Raw genomic sequence first — 19357 nt, 5'->3', positions numbered from 1 at the left:
CAGAGATATCTGAAGAGTTCTGCCAAAACAGAGCCAGGCGCCCCTGACTGTTATGGATCGCTTTTTGAGTAGCAGCTGACCAGTTATCTACCATCTAACTTCAGCGTCTACAGCAGAAAACTAGGTAACAGCCTAACTGGTATACAAGTGAAACCAAAATGAGGAAGGGAAAAAAAATTAAAAATTAAAAAACATGTCTCGCCACATGCTGGATGCATGCACCTCATGAGAGAAGCGTGCGTTTTAACAGCAGTTAGTATCTTCTTGTGCTTAGTACACATCTCTTGGTGCTAACCCTTGGTTCATTCATTTATTCCTTTACAGAACACTTATTTAAAATGTTCCTACTAATGATAGCAGGCCTCTTTGAGATAAGAGGATAACAACAAGCAGATAGATGGAGAATACCATGAAGGCATCCAAATAATGTATACTACTACCAGATATTTTGCATATGGATTGTTTAAATGTCCAAGAAATCCCGCTTAATTGCAGCGCCCAGCTGTTCTGCAAAAATGCACAAGATGGAAGTGTAAGCACAACCTCCTTGCCTAGGATCTCAGACCCGCGAGAACAGAAACTCCAGTGCAATTTAATGTACAGGGGCATTAAAGAAGGAGCTTATTCAGATCATGGACTCCAACATATGCTGCCATACCAATACAAAACTCTTGGGGAAAAGCCCTGATCCATCTCTAAGCTTCTGAAGACATTGGCTGGTGTAGGGCGTTCATTTTCGGTAATTCTCATTTTACTGGTAATTCCTGTGTGCTACGCTGAAGGAAAAACAGGCGTACAAAGCGTTTTGCTTTAATAGCAACAGATCTGTAGAGAATTTTTACAAAAGTCCCTTCCATATGTAAGAAAAACACACTAAAACATCTGATTGAAAGATAATCGTTTTCCTCTTGGCTTATTTTAAGATGATAAACCTACTTCTCTGAAGTATCTGCCACCATAATTCAATTTATGGAGACTGGGGACATACCTCCTCAGAAGTTTTATCTCAGAGTTAGGATTTAGTGACCTAATAATGTCACAGGGAAAATCTAAATTAGATTTTGTCAGACAGCTATTTCAAGCCTAGAAGCAGAGCTCCAAACTGGGCTTAAAAGTGTCATCCCTCCTAGTAAATGACAGAGAAAGCTTTACAGAAGAGCTTTATTCTCTCCTGTAGCCAAAAAAAGTGGAGACAAAGTGCAGAACACTCCAAGTGTGCTTGGGTCGGTAGAGTGGAAGATCATGAGCTCAAACTAAGAGAATACTGCACAGGAACATGCAAGTTTTCATTCTGGGGCAGCTTAGCCCGAACACCAAGAAATTCAGAATTCCTAGTATTGGGATACAGTGTAATTGAAAGAAAACAGTCTGTACTTTTGCATAAATAACCCGAAACTTAACCACGGGGAGAAGTGGAGCAATCCAGAAGTTCTGCTTCCTACAAAACTCCACGTCGGAGTGAAATAGGTCAGAAAAGCTCTAGTCTGTGGACAATTTTAAGTCAAAACATGGAGGCTTCCATCTCTTCACAGCTCATGACTTGATAATTTTTTCAGTCTTCTGGAAGACAAGAACGGGGAACTCGGGTTCTCCAGTCTAGCATCAGGCTGAGCAGAGACTCAAATCTCAGCATCCCATACTAGCAGCGAGCATCTTGACCGCTGGGCTGCTGTCTCATCTGTTGAAGGCTCCTAGTCCAAAGGAGTTCCCACAGAAACCTGCACCTTCATGTTTATACTCCAAGGGAAGGGGGGAAATTCCCTAGAAAGTTCTTGTCGTGCAACTGCACACGATTTGACCAGGAACACAAACTTCACAGGTAACAATGCTCCCTGCTAGAGTCTGAATCACATCTGAGAGAAAGCTGTAAGGCAATAATCATGTAAGCTACCCCTAAGAATACCATAAAATAAAGTCCTATAAGACACAAACTTTCCTCCTCTACCCAAAAAGTCAGTTTGTTCTCGTGTCTTTTAGGTAAGACTGAAGTCCCTTTCCATTCTAAACTCCATTTTGAATGTGGGTTTTGTTTTCTGATTACAACACATTTCAAGGTTTCCCATCTTATGGTAAAGTTTCTCAGAAAAGCAGCGTCCAGCAACGCACGAGTCGCTGTGGCAGCTGAAGACACGAGCACAGGGTGAGTTTGTGTAGGTTTACAATGTGCTACACATCAAGCATTATCATCGATTCTAAGCGTTTGCTATTAATTCGATACAAGTATTGGGGCAAGTTTTATTAAATACTCTTTTTTTTACTTAATATAATCATAGAAAGGTTTAGGTTGGAAGGATCCTTTAAAGATCATCCAGTCCAACCCCCAAGATCTAGCATGGCCATCTTCTGCTAGATCAGGTTGCTAAAAGCCCCGTCCAACCTGACCGTGAACGCTTCCAACGATGGGGCATCCACAACACCTCTGGGCAAATTCGTAGACCAATCTGTAGACCAAGGTTAAGAGTTGTTAAGCAACTACTGCTACAGAGGAAGTTCCAAGGCAAACAGGATACCCCAGAAAGACAAACTCCTTCCCACCCACCCTTTAGAGAAAATTTTCTCAAAGGAAAAAGCACATAGAGCATCTCACGGTAAGGAAAACTGCCCTTGGACGCACATAGAGCATCTCACGGTAAGGAAAACTGCCCTTGGACGCTCCCTTGTGTCGTAATACATTTGATGGACACTTTCCAAAATGAACTGTTCTTTTATATAACATAGGGACACATTCGGCTACAAAGGGAGTCAGAAAGTATGTATGTGTGACAGTAAGATTACTGCAAACATCCCGATTTAACTTAGGTTTTCTAGTCCTGGCTGTAAGAATAAATGTTATTTTAAAATCAGGATGACAACTTTAGGCAGGTTGTAGTCAATGGTTTTTGAAAACTGTTTTCTTGCATTAGCTCCTAAGCCCTTATGTGCAGTGACAGCGCTGTGCCTCTGCAGCTCCCACTGGCATAAGCCATTCTGCACTTGTGCCCATCGAGGGGACCATGCTGGAGTACTACATGCATAAGGAAAGAAGAAAATGAAAGCTATCAATTACTAGTTTGGGGGTTAAATAAGTTTACCTGGGTTGAAGGCAGGTTTTTGCTTCTAAATTACAGGCTATTGAAAGTACCTCAAAACAATTAAGAGTCCTGTGAAAATTAATCTCTAATTCAAATCTGAAAGTATCAGAAAAAAACCCAAACCATTTCTGACTCTCTGCATGAGAACGACAGAAACGACTCCTGCCTTCCAGTTGGACACAAACACAACCGTACGGATCTTCCTGTATGATCTAATGAAGTTAATGAAAATACATAACTGACAATGCAAACGTGAATCGATTCGTTGGACATACATGGCCCCATTACAAAAGGGGAAGACTGAACTTTAATGAGAAAGAGCCTGTAATCCCTTTTACACAGCACCAATGATGCTCTTTAACCCTCTTCAGCAGATTCAGTATCATACCTTGCAGGCTGCGGGGAATCCAATTAACAATATTTCTTAAATCAGCAAGAGGCAGATGGTTGTGAGACACCACAAGACATCTTTCAAGAGGGAGAAGCCACTTGCAGACCAAGAAACATCGCCTCTCCACACCCCTCTTCAAACCTGAAGCAGCAAATATTTTCTGTCTCTATGGAAGCTTGTTCTGTTTTGCGTGTTATCTCCAAGAACACAAAGCCTTGTTTTCTAACATGTGAAGAACTTACAACTGACTTCTGATGAAGCCCAGTGACTTTACAGAGAAGTTAAATTAACTTTAGGTCAACAAGTAAAACTATAAAACATTTCCACGGTAAGAATTTACTGCATTACCAGCAAACAGACACTTGCAGCGTAAGCTGATACATAACCTCCGCTGTCATTGGAAGAACAATAAGCAAAACCCCACATATAAATGCACAGAATCGCTAGCGTGAGTTTCAGCTCAGCAAAGAGTTTACAGATGCCCTCAAGACATCCTCGTCTCCTTTGTTTTCGGTAAGACAACACACACAACCTGTCAAAAGTCAGGCTTGAATATTAATATTTCATTGAGAGGCAACAGAAAAACCCGGGGTCTGAATATGATAATTACACTATTAGCTAAACCAGAATTTACATTTTCCACAGTAAGTCAAGACTCCGCAGCCACCAGAGCTTCCTCTGTTTCTGCTTCACGCAGCTTGTAGGCGTACAGGACGATAACCAGGCAGGCTTCCACGAAGAAGGGTGCAGAGTTCAGCTTTCGTGCGAGCCGCGCGAGTCCATCACAAGACGATTGATGGGCTCAACCCTCCCGCGGTGCAGAACTAGCTCACAGGCACCTGGATACACGCAAAGCGAATGAAGTACTCGGAGCCTGTTCATTTTAGCAGTGCTTGCATTATTTCAGAGTTAAAGCACACACTGGAGACCACAAGAGAAATGATCCTGCCAAAAATGAAGTAAAACAACTTCTCCTGTGTATGTATACTTGCGTGTAGTTTTCTAATATGTGTATTTGAGAATGATACAAAATCATCCATAAAACGTTAAATTGAATCTTCCATTTAAATCGGTTACAGTTGTAACGGAGACAGTAAATCAGATCACCATTGCCTCAGCACTCACGGTCACAGATGAGCTACAGCTTGAAGCATCCATGCACCTGTGTCAGTGGAAACTTTCAGTGAAATACTTGTTAGACTAAGACCTAGAATGCACAAGTAACTGCCTCCGACACAGGCACTTCAGAGACCGCCTCGTGCCTCATTCAGTGCACATATATGCAGTCAGTGTCGTTAATCACCTTTGGAAAGCCATTAAGAAAGCCCACATACACAGTGAAGGCTTAATTGAAACTACTGAGTACCACAGGCATACTGAATATTTCCCTTCTCCGGAGCTTAATCACTAGCCTAATGAGCTAGGATCCCTTGTTTGCTCTCCTCAATTCATTTTTACTACAACAGATGCAGAGCACGATAGATGAAGATGCTCTGCAGCCTGCAGTGGGGCACCACCTTGGAAAGCAAAAAGCAGCGCCTCCCATGCTTCCCACAGCACCTGAACCACAGAGTCTCCTCTTAACTCTGCTGAAGCCTTACTATATCCATTCAAAAGGAACCTTCATCAGCTTTTAGAAAAAACTAACAACGAAGACTTAAAAGAGGAGATTCTTGGATATTAATGTAAGCTCCTGCAATCTGTTCCAGTCATATTTTCCCCTTTTGCATTCCACACTGCCTACAATTCACCAATATTAAGAGGTTTGGATTTATTACGGAGCTATAATATAATTTTATTTCTAAAATATAACAACTGATGAACTTTAATTATAGCACGGAACCCTAAGTAGATACTTTTAGTTCTCCATAGTGACATTTAGCTGTAAAACTGCAGGCCTAGCCATGCAACCACAGAGCTCCATCTCAGCAGTTGCACACCACGACACGATACTTCAACACATGAAACGCACCTCTGCGAGCGCAAGCTATGGATTCCCCCGTGCCCTCCAGTGCAAAGCTCTTTTGGAGGGGGAAGGCACCGCAGATTGCTGAGTGACCCAGTTCACTCTTGCTGAGCAGCTCCCCCAGGGAGAACCATCTGCTGTTGTCCTAATTTATTCCATTAGTCACAGCCCAATACAAATCGCATTAACTATAACAGGACAGTATTACTTATAGAACTCACCACACAGCTCATTCAGAAATAATCGTGTTACGGTCATCTGCTCTCCAACTCCCCATATTAAACGACAAGCACTTCAAAAATCTCTATTTGCAACTTGCGTGCAAACTCTCCTAGAGAAAGGGCTAACCTACAGACGAGCAATCCCACCAATGAGGCGGCAATGGTAAACTTCCACGGTCGTGCTGCAGGATTAAGAGTTACGACTCAAAGCAGCATACATGTTACATAGTCCTTAACATACTACAGTGAAGCCTGTACTTGGAGAATATGGAAAAAGGAAACAAAGCCCCAGTAAGGAAAATTTAACTTAAGCCGAGTTTATTTTAAAATGACTACCAAATTAAACTTAGGCCCAGATGGAATAACACCTGGCTTTGTTTTAGAGTAGACTTGACAATAAACCCCAAAGCCTTGCCCTTTCAACAGGGCTCCGACGCTTGCTGTCGGTTTTGCGCATCGGAGCACTGCAGAACAGGGAGAAGCAGACACGCCAGATGCCAGCGCTCCCCTTTCAGCACGCACGCCACATCTTCCCAAAGCACCGAGCTGCCTCACATCAAGTCCATCCCGCTGCGTGTAGAATCGAAAAATGCAACAGAAGGATTGAGCGGTCTGTTAACTTCTCTTCTATTTAAAAAATATCTTCAGGAGTTAAGCGGTACTTTTAAACCTAATTTAGAAGTGTAGTTTTACAACGGACATTAAGTACCATGAATAGCAGACGTGCATCTTCACCTGTATGACTAGGAGTTGATATCTGAACAGCACTGGAACACAGAGGTCCCTTACGATCCCATCACACAATCTGGCACCTTGCTCACATCTCTAGATGGGGTGACAGCAGGTCAACTATGAGATGCACAAGCACAGCCCAAATCAAACCTTCCAGTCAATCCAGATTCCATTCTGTTCAGTTTTACCCAAAGCTATACATGCCTTTAAGTATCTAGTCACTAAATTCACCAAAATGATTTGTGATAAGCTGAACAAAGCAGCAGCCGACAATGCTGGAGAGAAAAATAAAGATCTACAGATAAGCCAGAAGATCTGTACTAAACTCAAGAGGTGAAAGTGAGAAAGTCATTAGGTACGTAGTAAAATGTCCATGTCTACACGTTTTACTGTTGAAGGAGAGCCAAAATAGAGTTAAACAGAAAGGGTTACACAAAGTGCTTTCACTTTATAGGGAGCTGCCACAAGATACACTTTTACTCTCCATAGTAATGAATAAACAATTTGCACCTGTCAAAGTTTCAGATAAGAGACTTAATACCAGAATATCTGCTGAATACTACAGAAAATAGCTCAACTGAAACGGCGCTCTAAAACGAGAGCTTGTTAGTACGGGGCAGCGTGATGTACAACAACCAGAGCCAAGAACCGTGGCATTATCACCTACCAAGCCACCATTCCGTACAACAACCAGAGCCAAGAACCGTGGCATTATCACCTACCAAGCCACCATTCCATACAACAACCAGAGCCAAGAACCGTGGCATTATCACCTACCAAGCCACCATTCCGTAAAAAGCTCCTCTTCTGCTACCACCACGGTTGGCAATGTACTCGGAGTACCAGACCTACATTAAAACTGGCTACCAAAAGTTGTGATAGAACATTATAGATTCAGCTGCAGCACAAAGAGCCAGTAAAACTCAGTTTGCTTTATCGTAACTACAATGCTAGAAAGGCAGCATCCTCCAACTACTCTAATACCCACAGAACCGGCATGAAATGTTCAGCTCTGGTATTTTTGCCCACTCGACTCTATGCATCCCAAGCAATGGCATTTCCACGTAGTCCGAGTCGGAAAACAAATTTCTAAAACTAAAGCTGGTCCCAAGTTCATTAATTCAGTGTCAAGAGTTAATAATCCTGCAGCAAGCAGAAGTGGAATGACCTCTCACACTCTCCTTACCTGCCATTCCCATCTCATACTGGAGGTGAACTTATGGTTTATTTGAGTCAGAAGAAAATGCCTAAGGAACCTCAACTGCAGAAACTTCTACATTTTGACGGACAGCCTACCGATTTTCTCCGGCTCATCTGGACCCGTTCCGGCAATGCAGCTGCTCTCCAATCCGTATGTTGGATCCACCTTCCCAGAGGCTCTTGCCGCTTCCTGTACTTTCTTTACATGAGCTTCAACAAGCTCCAGTGGTACCTCCTCTCTGACTCGAGAAAACTCCTCTGTTAAAAATTACACAGAAAATGTTATATTGCGAGGGTTTTAAGGTAAATTAAAGGTTGCGATTCTCTCAGATCAATGTGCGGGTAAATCTCGTGACAAAATGAATTCTCAAATATTTAAGTTCCTTCTTTTCACATTAGGTAGTTAATTTTCTCTCTCAAATGTGGTAGGAAAGAGTCTCTTCCCAATTACGTAAAATAGTTTTTTATGTGGAAAAATAAGGAAAAAAGTGAAAGGAATTATTTCATAGAATCATAGAATCGTTCAGGTTGGAAAAGCCCTTTAAGATCCTCCAGTCCAACCATTAACCTACACTACCAAGTCCACCACTAAACCAATTAAGGTATTTCATCAAGTTTCTTAGAGGACACATATAACTGTGGCAGATGATTTCACACATGTAAACCAGGGAAACAAAGTTTAGCACTGTGCATCTACCCATAGTTAAACTAATGACAGTGGTCACGTAATGCCAACTACTAGGTGGTGCCTGCAAAGACTACCAACAGTCAGTGAGCACAAAAGGGAATGCAAGCCGTCTTTAGACACTCATTTAAGAGCTGTTCTAACTTGCCTGTAAATTGGCAGTTTCAGTAACAACAGAACACAAAACTGGGTATCGGTAGACCCGTTCTCTACATACATGCAAATTTGGTTTTACAACTTAGTACCCACCCTGAAGAAACTCTAGAAACAGTCAATTTTAAGAGCAGTCTAACAGAGTTGTAGAGGCAAGGCGAAAAAATTGCTGGGGCAAACGCATACCTAACGCGGCCTTTGCTGCGGCTGATGCCACGCGGGGATCCACCACCGATGCCAGGAAAGCAACGGTACTCATCACGGGATTGCCGGACTGGCTGAAAGGTACGGGCTGGTAAGCCAGCGGGCCCAGAGACGCATCAGAGTTCTCCAAATAGGGGTCTTCGATCGGAAGTCTCAGAAAATGGAGAATGCACTCATCTTGGGTACGGCTCCCAACATGCTCGGAGACTTTGTTCCAGTCATCTTTGTACATCTCCAGAGCCTGCAAAAGGAAAAAAAGAAAAAAAAAAATCATTGTATATACATTGACTACTCTGGGAGAAAAAAACCAAGCCTACTTTATGCAAAAAGATTTTCAATACTAGTTATTTTGGTGATGCAACAATATATCAGGATCAGATAACTGTTTAAAATTGTATTTTTTCTGGTAGCAAAATTATTCTGCATAAGAAATATGAACATCTCACGGGGACATCAGTTAAATTTAAGCTGCAGGGATCATCACACAAGTTTTGTGCTGTTACTGTATCAAAAAGAATTGTCAGAAGATTTGGAATTTACTAATAATATTTGCATCCTTAGTGTTCCCCCATTTTGCTTTCACATGAAAAGCTTTACAGAGAAATAAGTTTGCTTATCCTACCAAGTCTCGCCAATTCTTTTAATTCCCATAACTACTTCCCCCGAGGGCACTCTTGTGTTCTCTCATTTATGTCTTAACACACTAAGCTCCCTGGGGCAGGAACAGGATTTGTTTCACATGTGTATACTAGCTATGATGGTGAAGTCCAGTTTTTAGATCCAACAGATGTTTTGAAAATGAAAGAGCATCAAACCAATATACCAGGGGAAAAGAGGAAAATATATTCTGTATCATGAAGCCAGAAGAGATCAGTTCTCTAGCAACTGCTAACCAGTCTGATTTTAGTTACGCATTCAGGCTGACAAATCATTATTATGCAGATAAACCACCTGATAAAGTAAAAACTTCCAGATTAAATCAAAAAGATTTTGTCATTCAGAATTTCAGTCGCTTTTAAAGTTACTTAAGAAAAGTCTTAATAAAACAGTTTAATAAGAATGAGCTACTGAAGTCCCTGCACTAGTTTCTGAAAACCCAACAAATCAGTACTGTAAAAACCCGAAGTAGCAGCCTAACAAAACATTATTCCTTAACAAGTGGGTTTTTTCCTGAAAACTGTTTTAGTTATTTAAGCATTTGAATAGCATAAAATAAGTGTTGGAGTATCCTGAACCATTAACTTCTACATTACCGAGATGATTCATGGTCCAGTCACCTAGAAAAAGTAAAAAGCCATTTGAGATCTAGGCAAAATATGTTAAACTTAAAAAGGAAAATGGGATCTGCAGCTCACAGCCATAACAGCAGTCTTCTCAAAATATTTAGTGAGAGGCCTGAGCAAGGCTCATAAACACTTTCCTGTTCATTTGAGCTGCAGATCCCATTTTCATTTTTAAGTTTAACATATTTGGCCAAAAAGTCAAGCGGCTTTTTACTTACACTATACTTACCCTACAACAAAACCAAAGGTAACTTCCGCATCGCTTCACAGCGAGCGAGCAGGCGTTTCAGCGATAGCTGGGGGAAGGGGAAGAACAGAATTTGAAGCAGGTATTGCAGGCTGCTTGGAGGACGCCGATGACGTGTCCAGCTGACGCGCTGGCCAGCAGGCAGGCTGCCTTGGGCTCTAAGGCACCCGTTTGCAGGCATAACGTATTTCAGAAGCCACAGAAGTCATCCTCCTCCCTAACTAACTACTCACGACAACTGAGCTTCCCTAAATAAGCAGCATGTCCATTTAAGTGTGAATATGAAGAACACATGGAGTTAATGGCTTTTCAATACTCAAAGTCTTTCCCAAAAGGCTGAGAACTACCAGAAATCTCGACCTTCAGGGTGACTTCACTTTCCACACGCGCAACCTTTCATAGCCTGAAGGCAGAATTCAGAGCTGGCCCGTATCCGTCAGACATCGCGATGAGGATACATCCGACGCATCTGAGTAGCACACAAGCACACAAAGTTAACGTGCTGGATGTTTCGGCAGAGTTCCCAGGGACAAGCAGAAGACAAACTGAGCCAGTAGCCTCCTGCGTTCAGAATTCCCCAATCTGGGAAGGGACGTTTCCACAAATTACTCTATATCTATACGAAGGTTGTGCATTCAGAAGACATTTGCCTGCAGGACTACACATAAACCAGTCTTTTTCATCAACACTAGAACATTTTTTTTAAGAAATCCAGGAGTTCCTGAACATACTGTTTTCTTCACAGCAGTTCTGGAGGAAAAGTGTTTTAGTGTTTTTGCAGCTAAAACATAAGCTATGAGAATTCTTCAAGGACAAAGTAATCTGCCTGAACAGGACTTTTTGGCATGTCATGGGTGTTGAAGGTCAGCTGAGGAAAAAAATGCAAGCTCAGTAACATTTTCAAAGGTTTGGAAGCAGAGTAACTAAAAGGACAGATGAGTTAAATCCAGAAGCGTTAGAGATCTGCCAGGCACTGAACAAATTAGAGAAAAAAGACCAAGCTACCTGCAGCGGGTAAAGCTTTTTAGCCCCCTGATCTGAAAGCGATTTAAGCTTTACCCGGCTGAAGTTTGAAGTTTCTCTCTCTCACAGGCAGGTCTCACTGCTTACATTGGGTGGGGCGGAGGGAAGAACCCCCAGTATGTCTTCAGAAGGCCGCTGGTTCCCTGCTCCTTCCCTTCCCTAAAGGCACGGGGCGCAAGATCAGCTGGGCAGGTACCAGACGGTGGGAACGCTGGGCTCCAGCAGGGCTTAGCTGGATGGGAAGAACACCACGGAACCGCCGAAGACCGACAACCCTTCGCGTCATCTAGAATCGTAGAATGCTTTGGGTTGGAAAGCTCACGGAAGCTCAATGGAAAGAATAATTTGGTTTGGGAACAAACCGAGGAGAGACTGCGCTGGACAGCCTGGTCCGTACCGCAGGAATCAACGGTCCCTAGCTGCTCACGCACCGCTCTCCTGACCTCCGCCTGATCTTGCCCAAGCATCTAAAGAAATGAGCAACGGCTTAGTCCACTGGGTCACACTCGGGGGGTAATATTTATTCAACGCTCAACCTTCATTTCACTTTCCCTAATTTCATCTCTGCGCTCTAAGTTATGTGTCACTGTCTATCCATTTTTAATCACACTAGCACATTAGATCAGCTCTGCTTTTCATGGCCGTGCAGGGTTTTTTTTGCTCATTCTCCTTCACTGCTTGTTATTCTTCTGCTAGACAAACTAGCTCTTACAATAGTCGTCCTTACTATAAATAGCCGAAAACGCACTTAACTATGCAAGAATAGTACTCTGCGGAGACACGGAGGAGCAGCGTGGCAGAGAAGATGATTGTGAGAGGGAAACGGTATTTCCTCCCCCCAATTTATTCAGTCAACAGGCGTAAGGACAATAATTATTTTAGACAAGATTTATTCTTTGGAACTTCACTGCATATATATTTGCCCAAACCTACCCTGAGGATTTAATTGGACCGAGCTGGCTTGTTATAGCTGAATTACTTATGCTTGAACTGATATACTCTTTACTGATTTATTCATAGGTTAAATCCACAAAGATTGAAGAACAAAACCATTATTAATTTAAACTCACATTAAATAAAATTGTAATCTCAAGACTTAGGGTTTTTTTTTGTTTGGGTTTGTTTTTTTTTAAAAAAAAAAGACAAAGAAGAATATGTCATCTGGATTATTTCATTGGGCTACTCCTTGCTATGTATAACTATAAGCTATAATCATACAAAAGAATAAATTTTAAATACTAATACTATAAGCAAAGAAGCCAGAATATCAAGATACTAATCTTGTTTCTCCATACAAGAATGCCATGAAAGACATCGTAGCTGTTTTCACCCTATAAGCAAAATTTTTCCATGTGCCAATAGAAGAGTATCAGCTAAACAGTGCATATCAACCCAACATTAAAGGGGGAAAAAAAACCCCAAACAAAGAAACAAACAATTTTGGCTGTTTGGTGAACACATTTCCGTATCTGTGAAGGCTGAATCAAAGCATGCTGCTGATTAGGCACTTTAGCTGGCTCAGAAAAGAAGCCACACAGACGTTGAGTATTGTTCGGCACCATCAAGCACTGTCAAGATCCATTGTCCATGCTTTTCCTTATGAAATTAACTTTTCAATGGGTTTACTGACACATGTAAAGACAAAAAAGCCGGAACAATCATGCAATTGCAGTCTGCTTTAAGCTCTCTCTTCAAGTAAAAACAAACACACAAAACCCTCCCCCCAAACTAGAGTTCTTATACCAGAACCCTGAATTACATAAAAGGGGAAAAAAAAAAAAAAAAAAATCAACCACCCAACCTCTACATCAATGCTCCTGTAAAAGAAAGCTAAGTAGATGATAATTTCTTTACAGGAAGCGGCAGCACGTTAATTAATTCAGCCCACCAAGATTCTTCTACCGAGGCGCTATGAGAAACAATGCTGCCCTGGTGCCAGCGTGAAAGAGCAGAACATGCTTGTGCAGCACACAGCATTGTGACGGTTTTCATCCTAGACGGGAACTCCCAGGGACCTGACAATTACCATGCGGTTCAAGAGCATCAGATTAAGCGATCCAGGGGAAAAACCTGATCTAGCACGCTAGCAGTTCTCTGAGCTCATTTTTACAGCACCTGATTGAAGTCATCTCATGTACGTTTCTTGTAGACTTCCAGAAAAGGCTTAAAGAATACATCAAGTGCAGCTACGTGGCAAAAAGAACGAGTAGATGTACAGGACTTAAAGAGCTACCAAATAATCCTCCTTAGTGGCAGCAGCCAGGAAATAGCCTCAACCACTCCTTAACAATTTCAACTTCAAAAATTAGCTGCTTCCCTAACATGCTACGGCATAGCCAGGAACCTGTAAAGATTATCAGAATTTCAAAGTATTTATCTTAGTGGCAGGTAAACCATTACTTGAAGGGCATTTATTTCTTACTGTTAGTAACTTCTGTTTAATCAAAAGACCTCTCTGCACTGCAAGATATGTTCTTGAGTTTGTGTGAATTAAATACTTAATTTCTGGCTTGCAGGTACCAGATAGAACCGAACCTTAAAGTATACGAAGCCCCTCTATTACACAGGTATTACTGCCATCTCTTTTTAGTAGTAACATTCACGTAGCCATGACAGTCAAATTAAGAGATACCGTTTGGAGGGAGAGCTGTAACCTTTTACCAGTTTAAAAGCCATAACCACAACAGACAGGCAGCCTTGTACATACAGATTCTCAACCGCTCCCCTCCTCCAGATACATCAGTCGAGTCCCAAGAGATTGCTTCCCACTGTAAACTCTACTTTGCAATTCCAGTTGCTGTAGAAGCACGCAGTTGTCACCTAACTCCACTTCGAAAAATTTACTAACCTACATGTAGATTTTTAAAGCATGTCATATCCTGCATGTTTTTGTTTCCTAGCTTTCAGTTTTGCCCTCATGAACTTACTTCTAATAGCAGCAATGTCTCTTGTTCTGTCCATTCTCTTCCAGCACTCGCACCTTTACTCTACAAAAGACAAGAGGGGGGGAAAAAAGTGAAATAAGTTCTGTGCAAAAAGACCTGTAGAATAAAACATTAAGAAGGAAAGGGGAAGAATCTGTTATTTAATGCACTCAAACACGTACCTTTCACAGCCTTCCTACTACAGCTAACCAATCCCTGGTTATTTTGTACAGTGGTTCAGTTCACATGATTTACTTACGTAGCTAAGGCGCGCAGGCGAGTACATTCCTGCAGTCTCCGCGGAGGCTGGGGCTTACAGATCCCACCTTCCCAACACGTCTAGGAGAACCTGCAGCCCCTCTTTTACGCCAAGCCAAAGTGATTTGGTACCCTTTTCTCCCAGCTATCTCTGCTTGCACGTACAGCAAACAGAAAAGCAGATTGTCCTAAATAATAAAAACCCTTAGGAGTGCTGATGGCATTCTGGTCAGCTTGACTTTGGCCAGTAAAATTACGCCAAGAGCAGAGCAGTTTACACAAAGCATTCTACAGTTCACACCGAAGGACAGAGGCAGCCAACAGACACAACGGACGATCTAACCCCGGCTGCCGTACCACCGGAGGCGGCTGCTCTGTTGAGGAGACTGTATTGCTCGATTCAGGCACACCTGGAAGTCTCTCAGCTTAAGGGGCACCTTCCTCAACGGAACAGGAGTTATATCAACATAACTTCAGCCCCCAATAAACCTCTGCTTCCAAGGCAGACAGACTGGACTGTGTAAGGTGCATGCTGCTCCAAAAAAAAAGTTCATCTACAAGTAACTCAGTAAAAAAAAAAAAATCTTTACAAGTGAGATGAGCTATCTGAAAAGACAGAGTAATTACAGCAAGATAATCTGCAAATTTAGCAATCACTTGCTCCAAGGGTTGCTGCTCCCAAATCTATACCTCATGGTTAACTCCAGAGATTTTCTAAAACTTACAAAACTCTTGGTGAAAACTTCCCCTTTAAAGACAAAAGCAGCTTATGAAAAACCTGCTTATGAAAGAACATTATCTAGACTGGGTATCTCTGTGCAAGACCACAGCAAAACAAAAAGGGTATTTAGGATAAGTAAATCTATCTTATCTCAAGATGCATTTCAAACAGATCATCAACCCACAGAGAACATTAATCAAAGTGAGTCATCCAGCAGCTGATCAGTTCTCAGAGGCTGGTATGAACAGCCAAAAAAGGAACTGCCACACACATAAAACAAGAAGGGAAATCAACTTCTGCAAATAAATCTGCTCAAGTTCATTGTTACAGATGTTTGTAAACAGAACCAGAGTCTAGAACCAGTAAAAGATTTACGACTCTGGTGAATATTTATACGTCCCTAAACTAAGTGAAAAAGTCACTCCTTGAAATGCAATATGCAATCAGGCTTCGTTAAACAAATGCTGATCTCTAGAACTATTGTGTTTTGTTTTGGGTTTGGTTTTTTTTTACATAGTTATCTCACGATCTCCTGAGACAATGAACACTGCACTTACAGAAACCCATTACACAGAATTAGCCTCACCTCAGCCCAGGAGAGGCACTAATCAGCAGAACGCTGCGGACTTCCAGACTGAAGGCTATGCTGAAATAGTAAACTGGTATTCCTGCAATACCTCCAAGCACACACCCAGGTATCAGACAGCAGGAGGAGTTAGGCAACAGGTTACGGAATCACCAACCTCACTGCAATGGTGTCTCAAAACTTGAGCTATACAATACATCGCAATGACAGTGCTAAAACATCCCCTGCAACGGTTTTGTGACACCTTTTGTAATCGAGCAACTTTCTAGTGCTGTCAGTCTGGAAAACAGGACGGTTAAAGACTCTGCTGAAAGACCTCAGATTATTAAATTATCGGATAGTTTGCTGATTCTGAACCATTCAGGTAAAATATGCAATAACGTAACAAGAGTTCAGTGTCTGGAGACTGACAATATTGACAAGCTTAGGATAGGTACATGTCTCTCTTTCTACAAAATCAGATCTCTAACACAACCGTAAGTGAGGTATCTTAGCATCCTACACTGAGATGGAGAAATCTAAAACAGGGAGGTAAAAGTAACATAAGTTACTCAATGTCACCTAGTGGAGGACACTTGAGGAAGAAACCTTAACAGAAGGTGCAGGGGAAAAAATCCCAACATACTTGCCTTTGCTAAAGTCTTTTTGGAGTAAATGTCTGTGCGAAGTCCAAAGTTCTGCAGATCAGTAGGCTTCTCTTTGTTTTTCTCAGGAAAACTCAACATCTGCTGAGCAGCTGGAACCTGTGAACACACATTGCAAGAGAAAGGTGAGAGATGCAGGAATTGAAAGTTATTCAAGGTTTTCAGACCAGTGTTAAACAGAACACAGACTGAACAAGTAAGTTGAACATGAGTCTACAGAGATGACTTTACGTGATATCACTTGCACACAATGCTGGCAGACTTGTTTTGGAGATTCCAACTACCTGAAACTCTCAACCCAGACAGACAGAAAAAGGGAACACTTCAGCAAATCACGCACACATTCTACCGAGATGTTATACGGCACTGGCTGGAGCCAAGGCAAAGACACGTTAGTGAGACCGGCGGGGCTCACCTGCGGAGTGCGGATATGGAGAGGCATCAGTCCGGAGGGCGTATCGGCCAGCACATTGAAGTGAGGAGTAGGGGGAGGTCCCATTGCCATGGGACGGCTTTCTGGATCCACTTGGTAGTTAATGAGACCCCACTGCTCCAGAAAAGCATGTACCCTACGAAACAACACGACGAATTAAAACCTTAAGAACTAAAGCCTTGCTTACGCTTGACACTGCAGAAAGGAGACAGCAAAGGAAGAAGTTTGTGTTTCTGGATCAAGCACAGATCCAGAATCTTCTGTAATCCTTCACTAATCACAAACAGCAATACAAATCTCACGGCACGAGCTTTGTAAAGACTTGACTGCACTTCAGCATGCTGCATAAAACAAAGAGTGACATTTTTGGCTAGAGATAACAGGAAATTGCTTGATTAAGGACAAAGGCAAAGCAAAGCTAGGGCTGCATGCATGGAAGCATCTGCAGACAATGTACGGATCGTGAGGGCTCCACAACCATTGATTTGCTTCCCTCATCCATCTGTAGCTGTTCTTCACCGAATCGACATTTTCCAAATTTCGAGGGCTCTGCTGCGCCTCGCAGCTTAAGACTGGTGTACCATAAAACTGACGAACTGAGTTGCAAAACTGGAATTTCTGAAAAAACTCCACATACTTACTAAACAGCAGAACCTAAATAATCACAAGTTAAGATCCAAGTTCTGTAGGCACGGTTCAGCAAGCAGACAGGGTATTACAAATAAAGAAGAGTATAAAATAGTTTGGTTACCAAAAAAGTGGGGAAACTGCCTGCTAATCAACAGCATGATGGCTACTGCCCACACCTATGCTGTCACACTGGAGCACTTCCATTTCTAGTGCAGCTCCCATTTCTTTTTGTTAAAGTGAAAGCAGTGGCTGAAAGATCCATGGCTTTTACCTCATGACAGCACACACATCTCCCGTCAGATTCCTTCTGCAGGCAGTGCTGGTCAAGTACTCTTGCGGGTTTAAGCGATAGGTGTCAATCATGAAGTTGCGGTAAGCCAGGTATCTGAAAGACAGTTGATAAGTAGTTCATGTACGTTGATGTCCAGCAAGGTTTAGAGTATGTATTTTAGGATTCACCTTCTCCAAACACCTGTATCACTGACAAGTAAACACCAACAGATAATTTTTACCGATGCAATTTAAAAATCACTATCAAAAGCAACAGGTAAGTAGAATTTATTTTTATATACTGAATATGACCTATCTCTTCCAGATTGTTTCATTCTGGATTTCATCTGTGTTTGGATTAGCAGTACATCAAAGCATGCTTAAATTGCAAATCACACAAATAGCTGCTGTGGCTTGGTCATTAACCAAACACTTGCACAACAGACTACTAGCTGCAGAAAAAAATTAATGGGTCTGGTCTTCACATGGAAACAGGCTAAAGAATCCTCGTAAATCACCTCCGTGAACCTGGAAGAAAAAAGCTACACAGGAAAACAGAAGTAGTACACTGGATGAAACGCTACTGTTTCAACACATGGACTTTTTAATGCATAAAAAGATCAGTAAGGAAAGGTTGGAGAACAGCAAAATGGAGAAAACAGGACCTTGGAAAAGCAGAAGGCAGGAACCCAGAAGCCAGCGTAGCACTCCCCGCTCACTGAGCTGGGAACAGCTAAAGCAGAAACAAGCCCTGTGAGGCTCCTGTATTTCAGTGCACAACAGTCCAAGTAGGCAGGTTTGGGGGCTCAGCCCGTTTCCTGCACTGCAGACACTGCTTCACTGTCTTTTTCAGTAAGCTTCTGGAACTTACTAATGCTTCCTAACACAAGTTGTTCAGAACAACAAAAACTACCATAAAATTATTGCTAGCCCTGTTCTTTAGACGGAACAAAACCCATCTGCCAAACACAAGTGAGTATCCTACGCAAAAATTGTGTTCAAACCAGCGTATTATAACCAGTTTCTGCCTTTGGAAAATTCAAGACGGGGATGTCTCATGCAGCGTGCAAAAGCAGCTGGTAACCAAAAATATAAATCATACAGAGATGGAACACCAATGCCTTTCACAGGCGAGGCATAAGCAGACAGATGCTGCAAGTACACACTCCTGCCAAAACCCCACACCTTCATTCTGACCAAATCATATATGAAACTTGCTGGGAAAAAGTTCTGGGACTAGGTGTTGGGCTCCTCCATGCTGAACGTTTGTAGGCAAGAAACAAAAAGGGAGCGTCTTCCATAGAGGACTATTCGGGAACTTTTTTGAATGCTCCTGGAGAGAACTGGGTTGCCACCTGCTTGACAATAGGTACTTTACAGCGGTCCTGGCTGCAGAAATTAGTTTCATATTTATTAGTTCAGGTCACATTACTAGGTGAAGAGAGAAGCCTAAGACAGAAACATCCCTAAAGTTTATCCTGAAGGGAGTCTGTTTTTGACAATGACATGACCCATCAACTAAAACTTGTCGACAGCGAGAAAGAGAAGTCAACTAGTATTTAGTTAAAATCCCTTTTAAGACAGAAACCATCCCCCAGGCACTACTGGTCACAAGAATGAACCTGTGAGAGCTTTTGAAACACGGTATTTTGTTTGGCCTTAAAACTAAGCTGGAGGCAAGACATTTCCATTCAGAAGTATGCTTCTATTTTATT

The 19357-nt window shown here is 42.1% G+C and overlaps 1 protein-coding gene across 1 annotated transcript in view; it reads right to left on the bottom strand.

Moving 5' to 3' along the window:
* The window catches only part of SMARCC1 (SWI/SNF related BAF chromatin remodeling complex subunit C1), a 97474-nt gene that overhangs the window by 34828 nt on the left and 43289 nt on the right, over positions 1 to 19357 (bottom strand). Inside the window, exons 16-21 of the mRNA XM_075704707.1 lie at positions 17644 to 17757; positions 16725 to 16878; positions 16295 to 16408; positions 14104 to 14163; positions 8606 to 8864; positions 7678 to 7839 (exon numbers count right to left, since the gene is read on the bottom strand). Coding sequence (XP_075560822.1) covers positions 7678 to 7839; positions 8606 to 8864; positions 14104 to 14163; positions 16295 to 16408; positions 16725 to 16878; positions 17644 to 17757 — 863 coding nt within the window. The remainder of the gene's footprint in view (positions 1 to 7677; positions 7840 to 8605; positions 8865 to 14103; positions 14164 to 16294; positions 16409 to 16724; positions 16879 to 17643; positions 17758 to 19357) is intronic.

The sequence above is a fragment of the Pelecanus crispus genome, chromosome 2 (assembly GCF_030463565.1).
Source record: "Pelecanus crispus isolate bPelCri1 chromosome 2, bPelCri1.pri, whole genome shotgun sequence".
In the NCBI taxonomy this organism is placed as follows: domain Eukaryota; kingdom Metazoa; phylum Chordata; class Aves; order Pelecaniformes; family Pelecanidae; genus Pelecanus; species Pelecanus crispus.
This window is presented reverse-complemented; position numbering and strand designations above follow the sequence as displayed.